Source organism: Octodon degus, unplaced genomic scaffold (genome assembly GCF_000260255.1).
Source record: "Octodon degus isolate 3935 unplaced genomic scaffold, OctDeg1.0 scaffold00015, whole genome shotgun sequence".
In the NCBI taxonomy this organism is placed as follows: domain Eukaryota; kingdom Metazoa; phylum Chordata; class Mammalia; order Rodentia; family Octodontidae; genus Octodon; species Octodon degus.
The window spans coordinates 1,173,868-1,196,755 of record NW_004524591.1 but is presented as its reverse complement, the minus strand read 5'-3'; the positions used below and the strand labels follow the sequence as shown (position 1 = coordinate 1,196,755).

Sequence of the window (22,888 nt, the reverse complement as noted above, 5' to 3'; positions counted from 1 at the left end):
TGTACAGCAAAGATTTATTGAATGAATAAAGTGATTATAAATAAAATTTTTCTGTAACTTTAGATAACTGCTAATAGAGAATAGTGGTGATGAGCAGTAAATCTGGTCACTTCTGTTCTTACATATATCTATTTGTCTCCTTAATCATTTGTTTTCTAGTTATTCAACACATTTACCAAACACAAACAATAGCCACTGTTCTTGATGCTGGGAATATAGCGACCAACAAAACAGTCCAATTCCTCCATTTTTGGCACTTATAGTTACCCTTTTCCACAAAGTGATCTAACAATGTTGAAAATGCAAAGCAAACATATTGCGCGGCAAAGTAACCAGCAGAGTAGGCAAAAGAATGGTGTGGCGCCAGACACAGGGACGATCTGTTACCCCTTTATAAAAGGTAATATAATAGCAGTGTCTTCAGCCACTTTTCTGAAATATGTGAGTGGTGTATATATACTCTGACATCGTCATGACTCAGAATAGTCAGGCTAAGATCATTAAAACTGGGCTAATAGAAGAGTGAATCACTCCTTTATCACATGTCACATATTGACACTGTCACTGTAGATTAGAGAATGCTTCTTTGGCGCAGCCTGTACTCGAAGCAAGCACTGGGGGCTCCTCTTGGTGAATATGAATGAGACCAAGAGTGTCGGTGACTGATTGGAGAAACCATGTGCTTTAGGGTCAGAGTCTGCTTCTCCCTATGAACAGTGATGGGTTCATCCAGTATCGGTTCCATGGCATAGACCCACCTACTCCCTTACCAAACGTCAGTCAGCAGAGGCAGAACTTTCCTGAGAAGCAGAGCTTTGAATGAGCCCAAGCCCCTACACTGAGTAGTCAGAACTCAGATCTGTGAAGGAAAGTTCATTTGAGTTGGGACAGTTTTAAGGGCACTTGTTCTCTGTGATTGTCCTCAAACACAGGCAGGGCTGAGGGTGGTATCCTAGGTCATCTACTTGTGCCCCATCAACATTGTAGAGTCCCATCAGGAGGCATTAGTACCACAACAGAATCCTCAATAGCTGTTTTTCTTATATATGTGACTGTGTAGTGTTGCTTAAAGAGTTATGAAATGCTTGCCAAAGGGAACAACTTTTGTGCTTAGCCTGGTTGCTGCTCTGGTTTTCTCTGTTGTAGCACTGAGCCAACAAGCTCACTTTCATCTGAAGGCCGCCTGCAGTTTATGGTTATAAAACCATATAACCAGCATAATTCCTATCCCTGAGGAAGGCACAGAGTCAGCTGATGACTGTAGTCTTGAATTTGTTAGTTCAAAGGAAACAGAAGAGAAGTGGATTTCAGATCAGTGGCTAATCCTGGGCACATGTAATAAATGGTGTTGATCCAATTGATGGGGTCAGGGAGACCTGGGTTGCAGCCTTCCTCCCTCCCAACTCGGCTTCATGGGTGACACGAGCTTCTGTTGGAAGTAAACTCTTAACATCTACAGAAATCTGAATGCTGTGGCTCTGGATGGGGGAGTGAACTACTGTAACTTGATCAGTCCTCTTCCCAGAGCCCCTTTCCAAGCTCTCCCAGCACAGGAAATGTCTCCAGATGGCTGCAAAAGTCCACAGCTTCCCTTTGAAGTTGCTAATTATGGCATTTAATTGGAGAAAGTTTTGTCATCTCATGCATTGCATTAGGATTATGTTTCCCGTAACTTTCTAGATATCTTTTTGCCTACCCTACCCCCTTCAACTACCTGCTGGAAAGCAAGTTAAGAAAAGAGACTGAGGCAAGGAAGGTAAAGGAATTCACTTTCCGAAAGCTAGTATCTTTAAAGAGAATGCTATGAGAATCCAAAAGGAGGATGGTAGAAACCAGGCTTGCACTGAGTTCTCTATTCTGACTGATTCTCCTGGAGGGCTTTTAGACAGGGAAGTACATCCAGAAGCATTCTCAAGTCCAGTAAAAAATAAAAAATAAAGCAGTCTGTCTTTAAGAAAGGTCTTGTTCATCATCATTGTTGATTGTCTAACACCACAACAGCTAACATGGTCCAGCTCAACTAAGCTAGGCTTTTGCTTAGTAAAGGAACTGTTTGGGCTCCTAATCCCGTGCATCTGGACAGGAGATGGACCAGATAAGAAGTCAGCCCAGGGCCGAAGATGTAGCTCAGTGGCACAGTGCCTGCCTAGCAAGTGCGAGGCCCAGAGTTCAATTCCTGGTACCAAAAAAGAAACTAGTTAAAAAAAAAAAAAAACCAAAGAAGTCAACCAAATAGAGAATGATACTGTTCTCTGGGTGGACAAAGTCAATTTAATGTGATGGCCTAGATTACAAAAGTCTGTTGCAGGTTGATGTTTCCTGTACTCCCTAAAAGTTGGTCCGTAAGCCTTTGTGAGCCATGTGTTTTGTTTTCAATACCTTATGCCATTGCTCGTTCTAGGTCCTCCATCATAGCCAGCACTGCCTCCTTTCACTGGATGCTGGCTGCCTTTGCACTGGACCTCTCAGACTCCTTGCTCTCCACTTACCCTGACGTTCAGAGTGGCCTCTTCCTACCATGTGTTTGTATTCACAAGTAAAATTAAAAGACAAGGGAGTCTGAAACTTCAAGGTGACATCCATATATTCACTACCAAGCTTACTGTCTTGGTTACTTTTCTCATTGCTGAAAAAAAATACCCAACCCTCAAAGTTAAAGGAGGAAACATTTGCTGTAGCTCACAGTTGAAAGGTTTCAGTTCATAGTTGGCTGGCTCCAGGGCAGGGTGGCCCGGCCGAGGAGAAACAGTCCATAAAAGGCAGAGGGCAGCACAGAAGCATCAAGGAGAAGCAGCAAGCAACGACAGCAGCCCTCACTCTATTCTTTCTACTCTCTTCAGGCTGTCTGCACGTAAGGCAGGTAGCATTCGTAGCAGGCTGAGCTTTTTTTTAATCCACACCCAGAACTACATCAAATCAATCAGTGGACTAATTTAGTAATTACACACTCCCAGTTCCAGCATCATGCACTTAATCCCAGAATCACACAACAAAGATCCAGCCATGGGGGAAAAGCCCTACCTATGACCACGTGAGGCTTTGGGGGGACATCGAGACACAAGCCATACCACTTACTATACATGCTACCTCAGGCATTCTGAGCGAGTACCCTGTAAACATGGTCAATAAATCTTAGACAAGCCAGAAATATACCCATTCACCATAGGATTTGGGTAGAATTGATCACTTAATGTACTTTATTACACACTGGGAGAGCAATATAAAAACAAAATATTTTAAAAAGTAGTAGCGCAGGACATTTAACATAAACATACATCCAGATGACCACAGAAGCTAACCAGAAAAAATATATAATTTTAATATACTAACAATTAGGTCTACATTTATGTAACATCCAGCGTCCAGAAAGCCTCTTCCATCCCTGCTAGTTGGCATTGCATCATCCTCTGCCTTAATGACACCTGCTCCCCTCTGCTGAGAGGGCCTCCCGTGTAGTGAGCTTATCTTCTGAAGCCTCGGGTCCAGCGTTCAGAGGCCAGCCATCTGCAGATGCCCTGGTGCCTTTCAGTGGTACCTACCATTCCCCACTTTCTTGGGAAGCCCTGGCCTGCTTACTCTGCAGGGCTTATTCCATACAGCGCCACGGCTTTCTGCTTACTCACGTCACACCCTGTATGCCATACTGAGGGCCAGTGAGGAAGAGGTGAGGAGGAGGCAGCAGACAGGTTGCTTTTGCTTTTAGCCTTGCTCTGATTCAGTGTCTCACTCTTCTGGTTGGCCATTTCTTGTGCCCTTATTTCTTGGCCATTTTGATTTTGGTCACCTTCATTTGCATTTTACTTTGCTGGGACTACGCATTGGACCTTGCTTCATCCACACTGAACGTGGGTACCAAATCAACACGTGGCCCCTGACTGGTTAAACATGTGGGCAGGTGGGTTAACTGGACAGGTGGATGGGCAGGCTTCCCATCAAAATTCTCAACCCCCAATATCCTTACCAGTCTTTTAGCCTTCCAGCTTTCTAACTATCCATATTTATCAATCTTACTCTCCTCCAGTAGACCCTTCCTAACTGCACTACTCTTCCCTTTCTCATTCAGACTACTTCTTGATGCTGAGTGGGGACTGCAAAAACGGTCCTACAGCAGTCTGTCAACATTGCCTTTGTGACCTGCCCTGTGCTGAGCCCTAGTCACCTGAACGTCACCAGCAGAGATTAGCATTGTTACAGGGTAGCACCAGCCCCACAGATACAGATACGGGAGCACCCACACTGCAAACTGGCTCCCTCTGTAGTCCTCACAAGAACGAGGGACAAGATCTGATGACCTCCTTCATCTAACACTTCCCGTCTACTTAACAAAGAAAACAGAAGCCCTCAGACAGGAATTTCCTTGGCTTCCTGTGCTCTGTCCCCTGCCACCTGCAGACTTATCTGTATCCTTCCCTTTCTTCCTGCTTCCTGTGTCAGGGAGGAGTCAAGGCTTCTCCCTGAGGCTCACTCTTCCGCCTTCCTCCCTCCTGGCTGACTCTGCTCCTCCACCCCCCACACCCACCCTACCAGCCGGCCCCACAGTGAGCCATTCTCTTTGGCTTCTACTGCTGTTTCCTGTGTGGGGCACCATTCACTAAAAGAGTGTAACATGCTTCCCTATTTTTCTCAAGTAGCTACCATCCTCCCTTATCTCCTCCCATAATGTCAGCCATCTGCTGAAAACCCAGTTTCAGACTCAGCATCCTGTGTCTCATTCCTTCCTTGGGCTGATTATGCCACCATCTTGCAAGTGAATTTTCTCCCCTCCAGAGTCCTGTTGCCCAGCCAGAGGCTAAAGCTACTGGACAAAAAAATCATCCTGTATTTGACCTCCCAGTCACATGCATTGCTGTTACTTACACTTCATGAAAACCCTGCCTTCTGTCATGTTCGTAATGGCTTTCTCCTGAGTTCCACTTTTCCTCCATTGAGGGCCTGGTCTTTGCACCTTCACGTTTTGGCATTTCTGTGGACTTTAATCTCAGCTACCACGTGTGTCTCCTACCCCAAGACACTCTTCTCATTCAGTGGGTGAACTTCCCACATCTCGGGACCAGTGATACCAGATCTGTGTTGTGAGCGTAAAACTTTTGCTAGCTCACAGAATGCCTTGAGTTTGTTCATCCAGAGACACTGAGCCTTTTAATCTCTTCTCCATCCACCCCCACCACAGACTGCTCAGTCTACCTCCCTGATGTGGAATCCAAAGAGTTGACGCCAGAAGTGCAACCAGAGCTGAGTGTCAGAATTACCTGGGATTCCTTATTAAACAAATTAAAAAAGAGAAATCTAGAGTAGCCGCAAGGCTTGTCATGTTGAGGATCCTTACTAAAGTGCATGTAGTTGTCTGATTATGCCTGCATTTTTATTTTAAAAGTTATTTTAAGATATTTTAGACTAAAAGACAAATTGAAAATTTCCCCATGTACCCTTTATCCAAGTTTGCTTACATTATCCTTTACATAAAAGTATATCACATTTCTCAAAACCAAATTAATCTTGGTAAAATAGTGCTAGCACGGAATTTATCTGGACCGTACAGAAAGTGTGTTACTAGTGCCAGTTTTCTGTTCCTGGATCGCACATTACAGTTAAGTGTCATGTGCCAGTGATCTCAGACACATACTCCTTCCCTCAATATGGTTACACACATTGTGCTTTCTCTCCCTCAACTTTTCCTCCCTTTCCTGCTTGGTGACCTCCTTATTCTCAGTGATTAAGCTCAAAAAGCCCTTTTCACACAAAGCCTTCTTTCTCAGCATAGCTGGTGTCCAGTGGTCTGCCTCCCTCCGTGCCTCCCTCTGTCACTCCCTCCTTTCCTCCCCTCCTTTCGTCCTTCGTTTTTGAAGCCTGTCTCACTTTGTAGTCTAGATTAACCTTAAACTCACTGTGTAGCTTAGGCTGGCCTTAAATCACATAGATCTGCCTGCCTTAGTCCTCCAAGCTCTGGAATTACAAGTGTGCACCCCCATGCCTGCCTCTCCAGTGGTCTTTATCCAGCTTTGTCTTCAGTATCAGTGGAAGAGTGTGGTGGTCAGATCAGACATAGAATGGCCTTGGGGACAGCAACCGTGTCATTTCCTTGTCACACTTTTATACTAAATTGAAGAACTGGCTAATAGTAGGAATTTAAAACATATGGTAATATTCAGAATGACTAGTGTTACCAGAAAAGTCTACAAAAGGAGATATTTGCCACCAAAAAGTGGTTTAAATCTGATTTTCATTAACTGGTACTGTAGAATTCCAACTGGATTTTCTGACTAACTGTATTTTTCAATTCAATTTTCTACTTCCCACAAATTGTAGGCCCTTTATTTGATTAATATGCCATGAATTCTGTGCTGGCTTTTTTCTGAGTAAATTATAGATATGGACCTCTTAATCACATATCTTGCGTAATTACAGATATTACATTTCTGCACTATTCTTCATGACTGACCACTGTAGTTCTCTTTCACTTATCTGAGACTATGGCCATCTCGTAGGCTCTACAGAATGCACCAGTCGTTGCTGTGCCGACAGATGTTTGTTAGGTTGGTTGTTGAGAGCGGGTCTCACTGTGTAGCACAGCTGGCCTTGAACTCACTACACAGCCCAGGGTGGCCTCCAACGCATGGCAGTCCTCCTGCCTCAGCGTCCTGAGTCCTGGAATCACAGGAGTGCGCCCCCGTGCCTGGCCTCTGCCAGAAGATTTTAATTCTAGGAAAAATAGACTGGCGTGAGCTGTGTAGTCTCCTAGAGGAAGACATCTCTGCTGCTACAAGGTCTGCATTTTAATGCTCCCATGAACATCAAAAGAGCCTTGGTGTATGGTCAGATTCTCTTTAAAACCCAAGTATGGTAAAATAGAAAGCTGATTCTCATCTCCTGCTCTCAAATTTTTATTTCTTCATTTATTTACTTTTAAGTTTATTTTTAAGCTTAAATAATAAATAATAAATAAGTTAATAAACTTATTAAGTTTATTTTTTTATTTGGTACAGGCTTTCACTACACAACTCTAATGTGTAATGATCCTCCTGTCTCAGTCTCCCCAGTGCTGGAATTACAAGCATGCACCACCACATTGATTTCTGAGGCTGGCCCCTCTTGCCCAGGGTTCCGGAGCTGGCATGGCATATGGTAGCCGGGATGAAACCTGGGTCTTTGTGCTTGCCAGGCAGGCACTTAGACCACCAAGTTATCTTCCCAGCACTCCAGCTCTCAAATTTGTAATACGTTAATTCCATCTCATTTTAAGATTCTGACCTGTCAAAGCTGACGCTACCTATCCTTTATGACAATGGTGGATTTGTTCCCCTGGTCTAGTAGCAGCCTCAAGAGGTCTTGTTTCTACTAAAGAGCAGCTCTGTTAATATACTCTCACCCATCCACTCACCCGTCCAACACACCGGTTACGCGGTAACTATGTTGTGTTTCCCACAAAGCACAAATTCTTTTAACAGGGATAGCGCCTGCTTGCTGTCATGTGGATATTTCCTGTCCCATGCACATTCTGGGCTTGTAGGAAAAAATTTCCTTGGCCAAAACCAAGCCGGTTGATGTACAGATGTTCTCAGGTTGCAGAGGATCCATCAGATCATATGGTCTCTCTTGGTCCCTGTGTGGTTTCAGTGTACAGACTACATTTCACTGTGCAAGATATAGGGCTGGTTCTTTCGATCTTATTTCAGCTCCACACATGCTAGAGCCCTTGTCCAGGGTGGGACACACCCTTTTTGGAAAGTGAGCATTTTTAAAAAAAAAATGTATTTAGCACAGGGTCTACAGGGTCTTACTATGTAGATTGGACTCATAGTGATCCTCCTGTTTTCAGCCTCCCAAGCACTGGGATTACAGGTGAGCACCACCACACCCAGTCTCAATCGCTGTCTCAATGCACCCCGGGGGCAGGGCCAGCACTGCACATTGATGATTGAACCCCCTGGCTGCTGCATTCTGCCTAAGCAGGTGCTTTAGTCCGCTGAGCTATCTGGCTATCTGAGCTATCTGTGAGCATTTTTTATTCTTTCTTAGCCATAACTAAAGTTCTATGTTGTATCTGTGACTTGGGTAATTTGAAATTCATTAGAGCAGAACTCAGAACTTTTTTAGAACAGTGGAGAGGAGGCTCTGTTCCACAGTAGTTGTGCACACAAATTGGGATTCAAATCCTGGCGCTAATAGTGTCACATTAGCGAAATCATGCATGGGCCTCTGGTGCAGGGTCCTGTCTCAATTGCTATGACAGAGAATGCAGGCCAGTGTTCAGCAGCCCCCAGCAAGCAAGGTGCTCTCCTGAATGGCTCCTGCCAGGATGGCTTTAACATTTCCAGCGTTTAGTTCAGATGCTTACAACCTTGAAGAGCCATAAAAGATGCTGTATTTCTGTGCAGTTTCTTATATATTTCAAAAATGGATTGAAATTTCTCCAAAGAGAGGTGATTGCGTGCTTGTGTTTACTGAGTTAATGTGCATAAATTCTTTCTCTCCACCCTCAACACACACACACACACATACACACACACACACACACACACACACACGCAGAGCAGGGTTCCTGTTGGAAAGTGTTGAAGTAACTTTTTTGCGATGTTGTTTTTTTTTTTTAAATGCAGTGTTGTTCATGTTAATTATTGTTTTGTATTCAAGTGGTGGTGACAGAGTTAAGTTGCAAGAAGCTATCAAGTTGTCCCAGCCTCACGCTTATGCCTTTGTTAGCTTTCCTGGGATGGAGGAAAAGTGAAAGGAACCAGGAAGAGTGGAGCAGAGCTGACCTCTGTGGTCGGCCTGGGAGAAGACAGCTGTGTGTGCTATTCACAGCGCCCCCTAGGGACATGACACAGCTCTCACATCTGTGGTCACAGGTGCTCAGTGCCATGACAACCAATTGAGCAGATGAGCGTATCAAGCAGGAATTCCAAGAGGCTTGCGGACAAACCCAAAAGCTAGTTAGTTGAGAGAAGGGGGAGCATAAGAGATGCATCCATAGGAGCAGAATTTCTGTGAACAGATGGAGCATACCAGGGAGGGGCAGGATCTAGCCTGTGGGAAGGAGCTCTGGAAATAGCTGGGCAGAGTGTTTGGGCTGGGCTTGGCCTGAGGCTGCAGTCTGGATAGGCAGTGGTGGTTGGATGTACAGAAGATAGTCAGGCTGTGGACAGGAGACCAGAGTGTGTTCCTACCCCCACAGACCAGCTCTAGTCAGGAAACAGGATGAATTTAGGATGCTGTGACTCGGGACCTAATGCCAGGAATAGGACCAAGGAGAGGGACCTGTGGCCCAGGATTGTAGAACATTACTTTGCTTAAGCATATTTTCTACAGAAAGCATTTGAAATGCTTGCCTTTTACTTTGTCTTTAAACTATGCATGCACATTTTATTCAGTCTTCTATCTATATGAAATCTCAAAGTAATAAAGGAAAGCATTTAGAGTGTTAACACTGCAAGAAAAATGATGGAGACTGTTTGTTCCTATCGGTATTCCTGCTGTGGCTTGGCTCTGCTAGAGAGTACTGCTTGTAATATTCTGAGTCCATTTCCATACTCACAAGAGGGATCTTTCTTAAAGATATAATCAAAATCAAAATAAACCTTGTGAATCATACAAAATAGTATTCAGGGCCAAAAGATTCTATGATTAAACTCTTTTTACCAAGTCACTAGTGTTGAAACTATTTTCACAAAGTGAAGAAATACAGTTCATATGAGTTTTGAAATTTATACCCCTCATAAGCTAAGTAACGCTAATGTATCTGTTACATGTTTTCTCGAAATGTTCAGATCACTATTGCCGTTACCAATCCAGTATATGAGTAAGCCAAAACAAAATGCAAACACTACGTTCAGTACCCAGAGAATGTGAACTGCTAGTCTCTTAGTGTGTATCCATCTAGTTGTTGTTCTGTGGGTATTTTTTTGTAGGTATTTTTAAAATATAGCATGTATTTACTTTTAATCTACTGTTTCTGCAGTCAGTGGTTTTGCCAATTACTAGATTCTTTTCATGTGAGTTACAGTGATTTTATTTATTTTTGGTCTTTTTGTATCTGTACTATGTGCACCATGTAATGTTTACATTCTTTGTGCCGAGTCGGTGCATGAACGGGACACATCTCAGTAATATTCTTTGTCCCCTGCCCCCACTCCCTTTCCATTCTTGGTCTGCTTACCATTGGAAAATGATGCATCGCCTTACTTCCTACTATCTATAAATACAGAAGTTATTCTGTATTTATATTTTGGATTCTCGTATAAAGGAAACCATGTGTTATTAAAGCTTATGTGTCTGTCCGATTTCACTTAACCTTATGGTCTCAAGGTGCATCCATTTACTTACAAATGTCTCGTTTATCCTTCTTTATAGTAGAGTAGTACTGTATTGTGTGTAAGTACCACATTTTCTGTATCTAGTCTTATGTTATTGGAAATGTAGCCCACTCTAAGAGTTAGCTGTTATAATTGTGCTGCTGGAAACATGGGTATGCGTGTATCACTGTAATATGATGTCTTTAACTTTTTTAGAAAGATACCTAAAAGGGAAACAGCTCTGTCCATAGGAATTTCTTGTTTTAGTTTCTGATTTCCTTGGTGGCTCTGCTAGCTTACATTTCCAGCAACAATGTAAAATTATTTCTTTTTCCCTCAGCCTAGGCAGCATCTGTTGTTTGATTTTTTTTTTTTTTTATGATAGCCATTCTTTTTGGAGGAAGATGGAATCTCTTTGTTGTTTGTTTTTTTAAGAATACAAAATTGTACAAAAACCTTAGAAAAATGCAGAATTTCATTAAAGAAAGTAAAAGATCAGCATTATTTCAATTTTTCCTTTCTGTAATAGCCAGCAATATGGAGCCCTTTTTTCATGTTTTTTTTTTTTTTTTTTCCATGTTTGGACATCTTCTGAGGAGTGTCTGTTTATTTCAGTTGTCCGTTTTTTTGATTGGGTCTTGTATTTTGGAGAAGTCTAATATATTTTTCCCTGTTTTGTAGCTTTTATTTTGACTCTGTTCATTGTTTCTTGACTGTCCAAAAGCTTTTTAATTTGATATGTTCCTATTTGTTGATTTTTGATACTATTTATTGTGCCATTGGGATTCTATTGAGAAATTCTTTCCCTATGCCTATGTCTTCAGGCATTTTACCTATTTTGTCTTCCAGCAGATTAACTGTTTCTCTGTTAACACTGAGATATTTGATCCAGTCTGATTTTAATTCAATATCTGGTGAGATATATGGGTCTAGATTTCTGCATATGGATATCTAATTTTTCAAGAACTAATTATTAAAGAGGCTCTCTTTCCTCCAGTGTGTGTTTTATGCCCCTCTGTCAAAGATCAAATAGCTCTGTGTGCCTGGGTGTTTCTGTAGACTTCTGTTGCACTGATCAACATGTCTAGTTTTGTATGACTGCCATGCTGGTTTTGTCACTGTGGTTTTTCAGTATAACTTCAAATCTGGGTCTGTGATGTTTCCTGCTTTGTGCTTATTACCCAGGGTTGCTTTTGCTAATCTGAGTCTCTTCTGGTTCCACGTGAATTTTAGAGCTGTTTTCTCTAATTCTGTGAGGAATGCTGTTGATATTTTAATTGAGACTGGTTTACAACGATACATCATTTTTAGAAATATGGCCATTTTAACTATATTCATTATGCCAAGCCAAGAATAGGGGATGTCCTTTGATTTTCTGATGTCGTCTTCAATCTACATTTTCAGAGTTTCATTGTAGATCTTCCACTTGTTTAAATTCTTAAGTTCATAATTTTTCTTGATGTTGTTATGATTGGTATTGTTTTCCTAATTTCTTTTGCAGTCAGTTCATTATTGGTGTACAGAAACAATACTGACTTTTCTAAGTTCATTTTCGATCTTGCTGCATCATGAAATTTGGTTGCTAATTCTAAAAGTCTTTTCGTACAATTTTCTGAGTCTACTGTATATAGGTCGTGTCATCTACAAGACATATATTTGACGTCTTCCTTTCCTATATATTTCCCTTTTATTGCTTTCTCTTGCCTGATTATTTGACTAATGTTTTGAGTGCTATCCAGTGTACAGACTTCTTTCCCAGAGCTTAGTCAGTTTACAGAATAAAAACAGAAATTTGGACAGATCACTAGGCTCGCCCAAAGCCACGATTATGTGTTGCAGTACGCCATCTCCCTGTTCATTGTTGAGTAATCAAGGACAATCCTTTTTTTTTTTTTTTTTTTTTTTTTGACAACTCTGACTTGACTGGGTAAGACCACCAGTCCTGCAGAAGGCACGGTGGTCTCGTTATGTTCTGATAGGGCAGCGTGTTGCTGTCCCCGTGCTTCCTGCGATGTAGATGTGTCTGCATTGCCTGCCTTGATGTGATTACACCCTGGTCTCCCAGTGCAGTTATATTATCCTCTTGACAGCCGAAAGTGATCCGTGTGTTCATCTGTGTGTCCCACAGTGGCATTGTATGAACGTGTGATTCCTCATCGACAACTCTCCTGCTGATTTGAACAGTAAATGACAATCTTTGACTAAAGAAACAATTACAGTAGAGATTTGAAATTTTGTTTTTTTAAATCTGTAGTTCCTTTTATGTTTCTTATCAACATTTTCTGTGGAGTAGTGATTTCCCTCACTTAATGGGTCTATTAGACTTCCTGGAATACCATTTCTGTAATGGCCAATTTTCAAAGTGAGAAAAGTTTAACAGCTACTCCAGAGAAGATACTGGAAAATATCAAAACCTTTTTAGAAAGTGCTGTGGTCACTGCAAATATGATCTCTTCAGCATTTGCAGTGTATAAGGGACCATGTTAAAGACTTTGTGCAGTCTGGTTCTTCTGCCAAGACGATGAGGTTGTAGAGATAAACAGCCAGGGCCCCAGGTGACTAAATGGCTTGATACAGTCACACATGTTGGTAGTGACAGAGCCAAGATTTGAATTCATAGCAGTCTAAGTCCCAAATCTAGGTTTAATTGTTTGTACATATTTTTCTTGAATTTTGCTTTTAAAAAAATTTGCTTATAATGCTCTTTAGAATGTCTCCTACTTCATAAACATTAGAAATGGAAATTATGCTGAATAATTCTTATGAATTCTCTTTTCCTTCTCTTTTGTTTTTTGAATATTTTGAACAGTGTGAAGAAAATACAAACCTTCAGGATACTACCCGCTACCTCAAACTTCCCTTCTCCAAGGGCATTTTCCTTGGGAATAATAATCAAGCCATGAAGGCCACAAAGGAGTCTTTCTGGATAACATCTTTTCTGTGTTCTACAAAACTCACACAAAATGGTAACATACAATACTGTCTTCCTTGAAAGGTTTTATACCTAAGGGCATGTGTGAATTTTGGTAGACATACTCAGTGAATACTAAAGTCATATTTAAGAACTTAGCTTTAGAAAGATTGTTAGCCCTTCGGTTTAAGATGTTCAGTAAAATGAAGAAGAAAAAAAAAGGTGTTCAGTAAAATGGAAACAGTAGTGACCTAATACCCTGTTGAATGAATAAAATTTAAGAACTTTAAGATTATTTCAGCATTCAGAATCAAGTACACTACTCCTCAAATAAACCATTAAAACATAGCTTTGATTTTTTTTAAGACAAAAAATACCATCACTTTAATCTCCTGTTTTATAGCTCCATAAACAGTGCTAATTGCAGGCTTTTGAGTAAAGCCTGTTTTTTGTTTAATTAGATGGATATTGCTTTTGTACTCTAGAATTACTTTTTATGTCAATGACTGTTTAGCAAGTTATGATTAATAAAGCAAGTTCTTCTTGGCAGGTTCTTAGTAAAAACACTGCCTGTAATGAAAGAAATAAACAATTTTGAGTTTTTTCATGCCATATAAGGCTTTTAGCTAGCATCTGGAATGTTATGTATTTAATAAATCAGAAACATTATGTTGAGACTCACTGCATAACAAAGTATTGTTTTCGCCTGTGCCTAAACATTTATATGTGTTATTAATTCTTTTGAGTCATGAAATAGCGTTGTTAGAAACGTGTCTTCTCTTAGAATACAGTATCAAAACAGAAGCAAACTATAGCATCATAACACTGACCATTTTAAAAATTCCTCTCAATTGCAGCATGCTGTCATAATATGATTACATAGGACACCAAGTTATTTTAACTTAGCCTAGCCTTCATCAGTATTCAGTGGTTAATTATGTAAATAAAGCCTCTACTGACATCATGATTGTAAGTCTTTTATCAAACCTCAGGTCTTTGTTACAGGGCCACTCTATCCCAGTAGAGGTTAGGAAGAGAACGAAATCAACCTGTTCCTGATGCCATAGATAGAATTTACATTCATCTTGTATGGATTAGTTATGTGTCTATTACAGAGCTTATGTTCACATTTGACTGAATTCCCCCAAAAGGATATTCCAGGGATATATAAGTTAGCTTTTCCTACTGTAATAATTAATACAGTTACTGGCTTTAGAGAACACAAATGTGTTACTCTGTACCCCTGGAAGTTAAAGGTCTGAAATGAGTTTCACCAGGCAAAAATCAAGGTGCTGTCAGGGCTGCATTCCTGCTGGAGGCTGTAGGAGAGATCCCTTGGTTTATCTTGTGGAGCTTCTGAGGGCTGCCTGTATATCTTGGCACATGGTTCCTTCCTCATCTGCAAAAGCCCAGTGTCTTCAGGTCTCTCCAACTGTGATTCTGTTCCATGTTTTAAGAAATGAGATGATTACATTTGGTGAGAAAAAACCTAGTAGAATCTCCCTATTGAAAGATCTTTAAAATAAAAATAAAAGATCTTTAATCATATCTGTAAGATCTTTTTCTCATGTATGATAAGTACACTCATATTAACAGCTTCTACGAGGGTGAGAACATCTTGTGGGCCATTACTCTGCCCACCACACAGGTAAACCTAACATAGGTTCATTGCTATCATAATATTTGGCCCTGCTCCCATTTGTTCTAGTTCTGGGGTTAGACTATTAAAGAGAATTATATGTATAAAGTGAGGAACCCAAACCCTGAATTTAGACATTTCTACTTTATAAAAGCAGAGAATCGGGACTGGGAATATTAGCTCAGTGAAATAAGCACCTGCCTAGCAAGGGCAAGGTCCTGAGTTCAATCTCCGGTACCTCAAAAAAAAAAAAAAAAAAAAAAAAAAAAAATCCAGAGAATATTTTCAGGTAAAAATAGAAAATAAACTATTCATGAAGTCGTTGTGTTAAACATCTCACTATACGGAAGGCGGAATCAGAATTCTGTGCAATATCGGGCTCAATTTTGGTGGCTGATAGATGTTTCATTATCATTTTAATTTTGATTAACCTTGTCAATGTAAGACAGCTCAAAATGATCCAGGAAATGAATAGCATGTTTCAAGAGATGAGAAAAGGGAAAGAAGTCAGCTGAGTTTTCTGAAATTTCCATATTAGACACACATTTCTGTGTAAAAATAATCCAGTTTTAAATTGAAATTAAATTGATCTATGTTCATTTTACTTGAATGCGGAAACACACAAATCCAATTTCCACTAAAGTGAACGCATACCAAATGTTGTAGTCTATAGTGTTGGTGTCCCAGGGCAGCTTTGCATGTCGGGATTCCTGAAGTGTGTCTGTCTGCATTCTCTTTCTGTTGCCTAGCATTGTAACCATAAGTGTACCCAGCGTAGAGCACCTACTGGATATCTGTGAGTGTCAGAGTAAGTAGAAAGCTTAACATCCTGAAGGGTCAGCACCCTGTTACCTGCATATTCATAACTAGGGACTATTATGTACCGAATAATGCTTCTTGAACAGAATTCAAAGGATTCATATTTTTAGTGGCAGGTCACAGCTCCTAATTTGCAGCTAGCGTATGTTTGGTTGACTAAACCAATCTTAGCAGATGACAATTTTGCTTTAATGCTGAGTATTTTGCATAGATGATTAACTGTGTCCAGATAGACATAACTGTGCTGCTCTTCCATTTGCATCCTTATGGGCAGTCCTGAGATTCTTTAGCCTTCTTCCTACAGGAAACATTAGCAGTCCCTTCCCATGGGGTCATCTGGACCACTGGATCCATTCCTCAGCTCTGCTCTTGAGGTTCCTCTTCATGGTTCCCTCCTATTGCCCCTGAGGATGCCACTTCCTGGCCAGCAGAGACTGCCCCCAGGCTTCTCCCATTGGGCAGGAGCTGGGGTGTTCCTGAAGCTGCCTCTCTCTACGCGGAGGGGGAGAGCACCAGGGAAAGGAATGAGAGCAGGGAAGGGGTAGGCAGAAGTTGAGACGGGCATGAGGATTTCACAAAGAAAATGCCCAAGGCTAGATGGGGAAGAACAGAAAGGAGGAAGCAGTCTCAGAGAACAATGGAGCAGAACCTCTGTGCTCTTAAGCCCACTCTGGAAAACCCTCATACTCCAAAGGTAACCTGTCAGTTTCAACAAGGTTTCGGTCATACCCAAAATATCTCAATCAGATGTCAATATTAAACATTTTCAGGGTTTCGTTTGTGTTCTTTTTTGTTATGAAAACATAAGCCTATATGTAAAAATCAGTTTTTAGGATTTTTCTTCATTTTCCTGTTCTAAATCCTGCTTTTCATCTTACTTCTGTTGTAGAGAAACATTCCTACTTAGTACAAGCTCAGTGTCTCTTATCTGAAATGCTTAGAACCAGAATGTTCTAGATATTGGGGTCTTCGGGATTTTGGAACATTTGCCTGTTACATAAAATACCTTGTGGGTAGGACCCAAGTTTAAACCAAAATCGGTTTAGGTTTCATTGTAAGCTTCATGTGTGTCACCTGAAGATAATTTTTAAGTTTATTTTGAGTCTGCCTGCTGCTTGGGTACAGTCTGCCCCATGAGGTCAGCATGGATTTCCCACTTGTGACATCCCATCAGTGCTTACAGGCTTAGATTTTAGAACATTTGGATTTTCAGATTAGAAATACTTAATTGAACCAAATTTCCTACCATTAAGACTTTCATGAAGTTTATCTCTTGAATCTGGCTTTGATGCAGATTCCGTCTCTTTGCTCTTCAGAGTCTTAATACTTTTTCCCATTTCTGTTCACTCGATCTTTTCCTTCTCATCTTGGAACTGCTTCCTTGATGATGTGGAGTTTGGGAGTTTTTATTTCTTTGTTGATGTTTCTGTCTCTCAGAAAGACTCATTTGGGTTTCCTCAGAGACAAGCTCTTTGAAGTGAATGCCTCACAGTTCAGTCTGAAAACTCCCTCTGGACCTCCGAGCCCTGAGCTGCCCTGCCAGTTCTCTGTGTATCCTCAGCGTACCTCGATAACTCATTCTGCCTTCACTGGCATCCATGGTCCCCAGTTACCATCGCCCAGTGCCCTCTGAGAGTAATGAAGCTGAGACACCATCTCCTCAAGGCTTTCTAAATCTGCCCCAGAAAGATGAAGGAAGAGCTCCTTTTCTCCCCAGGTGGAGAGGTTCCTAGAGGACCTGTGAGGCTTAGCAGCCCCGTGGCGAGCTTCAAAGAGGAAATTGAAGAGCTGGGTCCTTTGCTTTCTGGACTCTGGGAAGGAAGCTGAATTATAAAGTCTAGAACCAGCACTCTCAGGTCCAAGGCCTCTCTAGATGATCTGCCAAAGCACTTGTTAAGTTGTCCAGAGATAGCCAGGTGGCTCTGTGGATGTAGAATAATCCATTGGGGTTTAGGCTTTGTAATGTGAAGTTTAAAGAAAATCAGTTACTTGGCTGGCAGACTTCAGAGGAGACTTAGTTTAAAGAAAAGTAGTGACTCTGCTTTTCTAAATTCCTGGAAGCCTAGAGGTAGGGGGAGTTGTTAACTAAGACATTCTTACCTACAAAGTTTCTTTGCTTAGGGTTCGAAGTTTTTATCTTAACTCTTTTTCCTTTTTCCTGTGTTTGCTTTTTTACATTTCTAAGCATAACTGGCTGTACAGTTTGAATTAGTTCCGAACTTGGTGTATGTGCTGTTTGCTTTGTCACCAGCTGCTGCCACTTGTAGGACCTGTCCCTTACTGGCTGCCTGCTTAGAAGCTAAATAGCTGTCCTGCCTTTTAAATAATGAATGGCCAGGAGAGGGGAACAATGTGCTGAAGACTTCAGCTCTCACCAGTAGAACACACACACACACACACCAGGAACTATTGTCTATAACAGCAATTAATCTTCCTTTTCTGTTTGAAAAGGTGATATGCTTGATCTTTTGAAATGGAGAACCCACCCAGACAAGATCACAGGCTGTCTTTCTAAATTAAAAGAAATCGATGGCTCAGAGATAGTAAAGGTATCTATACTATTTCACTGTCCTTCTTGGAAACACACAATAAGGAACACGGGAGGGAAGGACAAATAATATTTTATTTATTCATCTACTGCTTCTTTATTTAACAGTTTCTGCAAGATACACTGGATACTTTATTTGGAATTTTAGATGAAAATTCCCAAAAATATGGATCTAAAGTTTTTGATTCTTTGGTAAGTTCAAATTCACTTAATTCTAACAATTTTATCTCAATCTTGATTTTCACGTGGCTGTTTTGGCAATATGCACTCGATAATACAAGAATTTATTTCTTAAAGTCTCAGTTTATATGTGGTTTTATAAAGCTCAATTTCCTTTTTAGGTTCACATAATAAATTTGCTGCAAGATAGCAAATTTCATCATTTTAAACCTGTAATGGACACTTACATTGAGAGTCATTTTGCTGGGGCACTTGCGTACAGGTAAGGTCCTTCAGCTTGGAGCTGACTAAGAGCAGGATCTTCTGAGCTTTTCTCGGCAACTTACTCTGATTAAAGGCAGAAACATCCTATTCTTGAGACCTGAAATATAAAAGCTTTTTCTTTCTGTCTCTCTTTCACTTGGTATTCTTTCGCCTGAAATGTCTAGTTCTTAATTTGTTTGTTCGGTTTCCAAGGGGCCATTTAATTCACATACTCCTTCATTACCTTTTTTTTTTTTTTTTTTTTTGTGGCCAGCTCAGCCCACCCTGGGGGCAGGGTTGGCACAACATGTGGTGCCGGAGATCAAACCACGGTCCCTGCACTTGCCTGTGCAGGCTCTTTAGACTGCTGAGCTATCTCACCAGCCCCACCATATATACTTTGAAGAAAAAAAAAAAAAATAGGAAGCAACCTTTGCTTTCCTACTTATTCAGTCCTTTATCATCCAGTGTAGTATTTCCTGAGTGCCACACTGCATGCTCGGCTTTGTGCTGCCAACGTGAAGATTTTATCTCTAGCCTCAAGTAAGTCATTCCTCCTAGGACTCTCCCAGCCATAGTAGCTGCCATTTTATCTGTTCTTCCTTCCTCCTGCTTAGATTGAGTACTTCAGGCTGGGAGTGAATAAATAATGTGGAGCTTTGGCTGTTGCCTGCGGCCAGGCAGCCTCCTTAATGTTTGCCGGAAGGTAGCAGCTTTTCTCTTTTAGTTCTGCAAGTAACATCCTTCCAGTCTTTTGCTCTGCTTAAATGCAGTCCTGCCATGCGCCCAATGTCCTGCCTGCCCATTCCAGGGCCGGCACTGCTGTCAGGCCCACTTCTCCCTTTATAGTTCAAGTGGTACCCAGGGGACATATGCGCACAGTCATCTGTTCTCAGAGGTGGGATGAAGGCTTGAAAGCAGATTTCTCCCTCTTTTTCCCACCATGCATGTGACATGTAAAGGATGGTAGTTATCGAGTTTTAGATCAACTCAAATACCCCTGACCATGGCGTGTTAATATTTATATTTCCAACATTGAAATGAGTGAAGGCATTTTTGTAAGTCTTGACCCTCCATCAGCATGAGGTCTTGCTGAAGGTGAAGTATCACAGCACAAATAGTTTGAAATTCTGTTCTGTTCAATCTAATAATTTTGATCCTGGTGTAAGGATGTCACTGCCTCCAGCTGAAATTGTCTTTGGAAGCTGGAGGGCATGAGTATAATTTCTCATGTTTCAGGTTGGCCAGGAAAGCAGGATAATCCACCCTAACAAGAGACATATAACTTCTATGGCGTTTTCTCAAGCTGTGGGTTGTCAAAAAAAACCCTGATATATTGTCTTAAAGATGCCTGGCCTAGGTGCACCTACCTGCTCACACGTACAGGTATTCTTCATTGTCAAGAGACAGAAAGTGCAGTGTAATCTTCTCACCGAGTGGCCCTGGCAGTGAAGAAGCAAAAGCCAAAGCAAAGTCTTCGAAGGCCAAGGGGATAGTGCTGAAAAGCATCCACTTCCACAAGGAAAAGATGTGTGCCTCCCCACCTCCCAGCAATCCAAACACTGCAGTAGTAGCGGCAGTCCAGATACTTCCTGGACAGCGCTCAGGGCAGCACAGTTGGTACTGATCTCCTAACTACCGAATCTGCCCTTAAGAAGGGCAGAAGGTGACACACTTGTGTTCACTGTGGAGGTCAAGGCCAGCAAGCACCAGATCAGACAGACCATGCAGAGGCTCGGTGACACTGATGGGATAAAGGTCATTGACCAGCCAGGCACCATGGAGACAAGCCATTTTACTGGTTACTTATAATGATGTCTTTGACGTTGCCACAAAATTGGGATCCTCTCTCTTCCTAACTCTAAATGCATGTCTTGTTTTTACCCTAAAAAAAAAAAAAGAAAGAAAGAAAAAATGTAGTGTGAACTTTTTCCTAGAAACTAAGACCTGATCAGAATTTAGAGTAGCAAGGATGTAATCTGAAGAGTTATAGATTATTTTTTTAACTTTGTTTCTTAAAAGAAAATACTCTTAAGGAAATACTCCTTTGAAAGTGTGTTTTGGACATAAACCTTGTTTGTCTTGTGGGTCAGAGAATGATCCATAGAGTTGTGACCTAGAGTGGGGAAGTATTGCCCACAGCTCCCTAATCCACCTTGTGTCGGCTGCTGACAGCTAATTCATCTAGCTGTCTACGTGGTCAGTGGGCAAGAAGTTCCAAGTAGCAGTCATCCAGGGTTTACCATAACAGTCCTACTTCCAGGCACCTCCTTTTCTCTGGTATCTGTGGTTGGTGGGCTCACTTGGAGGTACTGGCAGCACCAGGAAGGCCAGTGGAACATGTCCAAATGGTGGGAAATCTCGATGTGAGGCAGTGTTGTTTAAGCTTTAAAGAAGGTAGTGTTGATCTGCAGGCTTAATAAAATTATTAGGCAACAAATTGACAGGGAGGTATGCAAACTTACGGGAAATGAAACTTCTTCATGACATGCATGCATCGGATTGGCTGGCATTTAATTGAGAAGGAGGCCTGTTCTTCATTCTGCACATTTGCCCTGTATTTTAGAGACCTCATCAAGGTGCTCAAGTGGTACGTGGACAGGATCACGGAAGCAGAACGGCAGGAGCACATCCAGGAGGTGCTGAAGGTAATAACGTGCTGCTAAAAACAGATCACGTCGTCTAACAAAGCCATTGCACAGCACTGCTGAAACAAAATTGGTTTCTTCTACACAGACAGTAATTGGTGATGATGTATTACTGACATTCAGTTCAGGGATCTTGGTCAGTTTGTGGGGATTTCAAGGGGCTGTGTTAGCTTGGTCTGTTGGACCTGGGCAGGAATGAAGCTTTGCTCCTCTGGGCAGCAGGACACTTGAAGTGGTGGCCAGGACTGGCAAGAGAAAGAGTCTCAGAGAGAAGACAGCAGCTGGGCGGTTACACTTAGGAGTCCCAGCTCTTGCTTCTAGCCACCCACCTTGGGAACTGTTTACCTTACATTTTAAGAGAGAATATGCTAGCTTAGCAGGGCTCCCAAAGAGGGTACCTGAGATTTCCTGGGTTTCACGTTCAACATTGCCCATGTCTCTGGGCCCCCCTGTGCTGAGATGTATGTGGAGATGGCAGTGCCTGAGTTGCAGACACACTGGGGCCAATACACATTCTTCCAGGGATTATCCAGCCCCAGCCCCAGGAGTCTTCTGACTCCCACTGAATCCCATTCTCTGTGGTATCTGTAAATAAAAATAATGTATGTATTTGCTCTGCTTGAAGGTTAAGTGCTATGTCAAGATTACCTACTAGATCACTTTCTGAAAAACAGTTACCTGTTGATTAAACTGAAAAAGCCACTTATGGATCAAAACTAGTGCTATGACTCTTCAGAATTATAAAGAACTTTAAAATATTTTATACATTTTTCACAAGACATCAGAGAAAAATGATTCTCCTCCCTTCAAGTAAATACCACTCAAAAATCTCTCAGGATTCTAGTGTTTAAATCAATAATTTAAAAGTCTAATATTGTGCCATAGTTTCGTGTTGTCACTGTTACATAAATACCCTTGGCCTGTTTTGAAGGTAACTTTTTAACTTTTTTGTTTTAAGGCCCAGGAATACATTTTTAAGTATATAGTTCAATCCCGAAGGCTGTTTTCTCTTGCCACTGGTGGACAAAATGAAGAGGAATTTCGCTGCTGCATCCAGGAGCTCCTTATGTCTGTCCGTTTCTTTCTTTCACAAGAGAGCAAAGGATCTGGAGCATTATCTCAATCGCAGGTAATGTTTCTTCGTCTCTGCTGAAATAGAGGAAAACTAAGAATGCAGCTTGTTTCTGCACAGCAGAAGTAAATCCTTTCTCCATCCGAAATCCAGGGTTCCAGGTTATAGCTTACCCATCATTACCAACAGGCTGTCAAACCCCTCAGCTCTGAGCAGAAGTGGGCTGGTTGCCTTTCCACAGACCCCTTTCAGTGTGGAGAGGCTGCCAACACATGTCCACCCCATGTCTAGTTACCAGAATGCGTTAAAAGTCCCGCTTCCCACCTGCCTCAGTGGATAGCTACCTTGTGGATCTGCCCATAGCAGTCCAATAAGGCATTCATTGAGTCCTCCTGGCCTGAACTCAGCTTGGCAGTGACACTGTCCCACTTAGCCCTGTCCAGGACAGGGTTGGGCCAGATGTAGCTCATATGGTAGTGGTTTGTAGTGTCCAGTCCATGGACAGACCATTGTACCAGGGTTCCCTGGAAAGTAAAATC

At 41.6% G+C, this 22,888-nt stretch overlaps 1 protein-coding gene across 1 annotated transcript in view; it reads left to right on the top strand.

Annotated features, from left to right (window-relative positions):
- Dock4 (dedicator of cytokinesis 4) overlaps positions 1–22,888 on the top strand; it is a 452,226-nt gene that overhangs the window by 310,311 nt on the left and 119,027 nt on the right. Inside the window, exons 17-22 of the mRNA XM_023709867.1 lie at positions 13,099–13,255; positions 18,110–18,207; positions 18,315–18,398; positions 18,548–18,648; positions 21,196–21,277; positions 22,236–22,406. Coding sequence (XP_023565635.1) covers positions 13,099–13,255; positions 18,110–18,207; positions 18,315–18,398; positions 18,548–18,648; positions 21,196–21,277; positions 22,236–22,406 — 693 coding nt within the window. The remainder of the gene's footprint in view (positions 1–13,098; positions 13,256–18,109; positions 18,208–18,314; positions 18,399–18,547; positions 18,649–21,195; positions 21,278–22,235; positions 22,407–22,888) is intronic.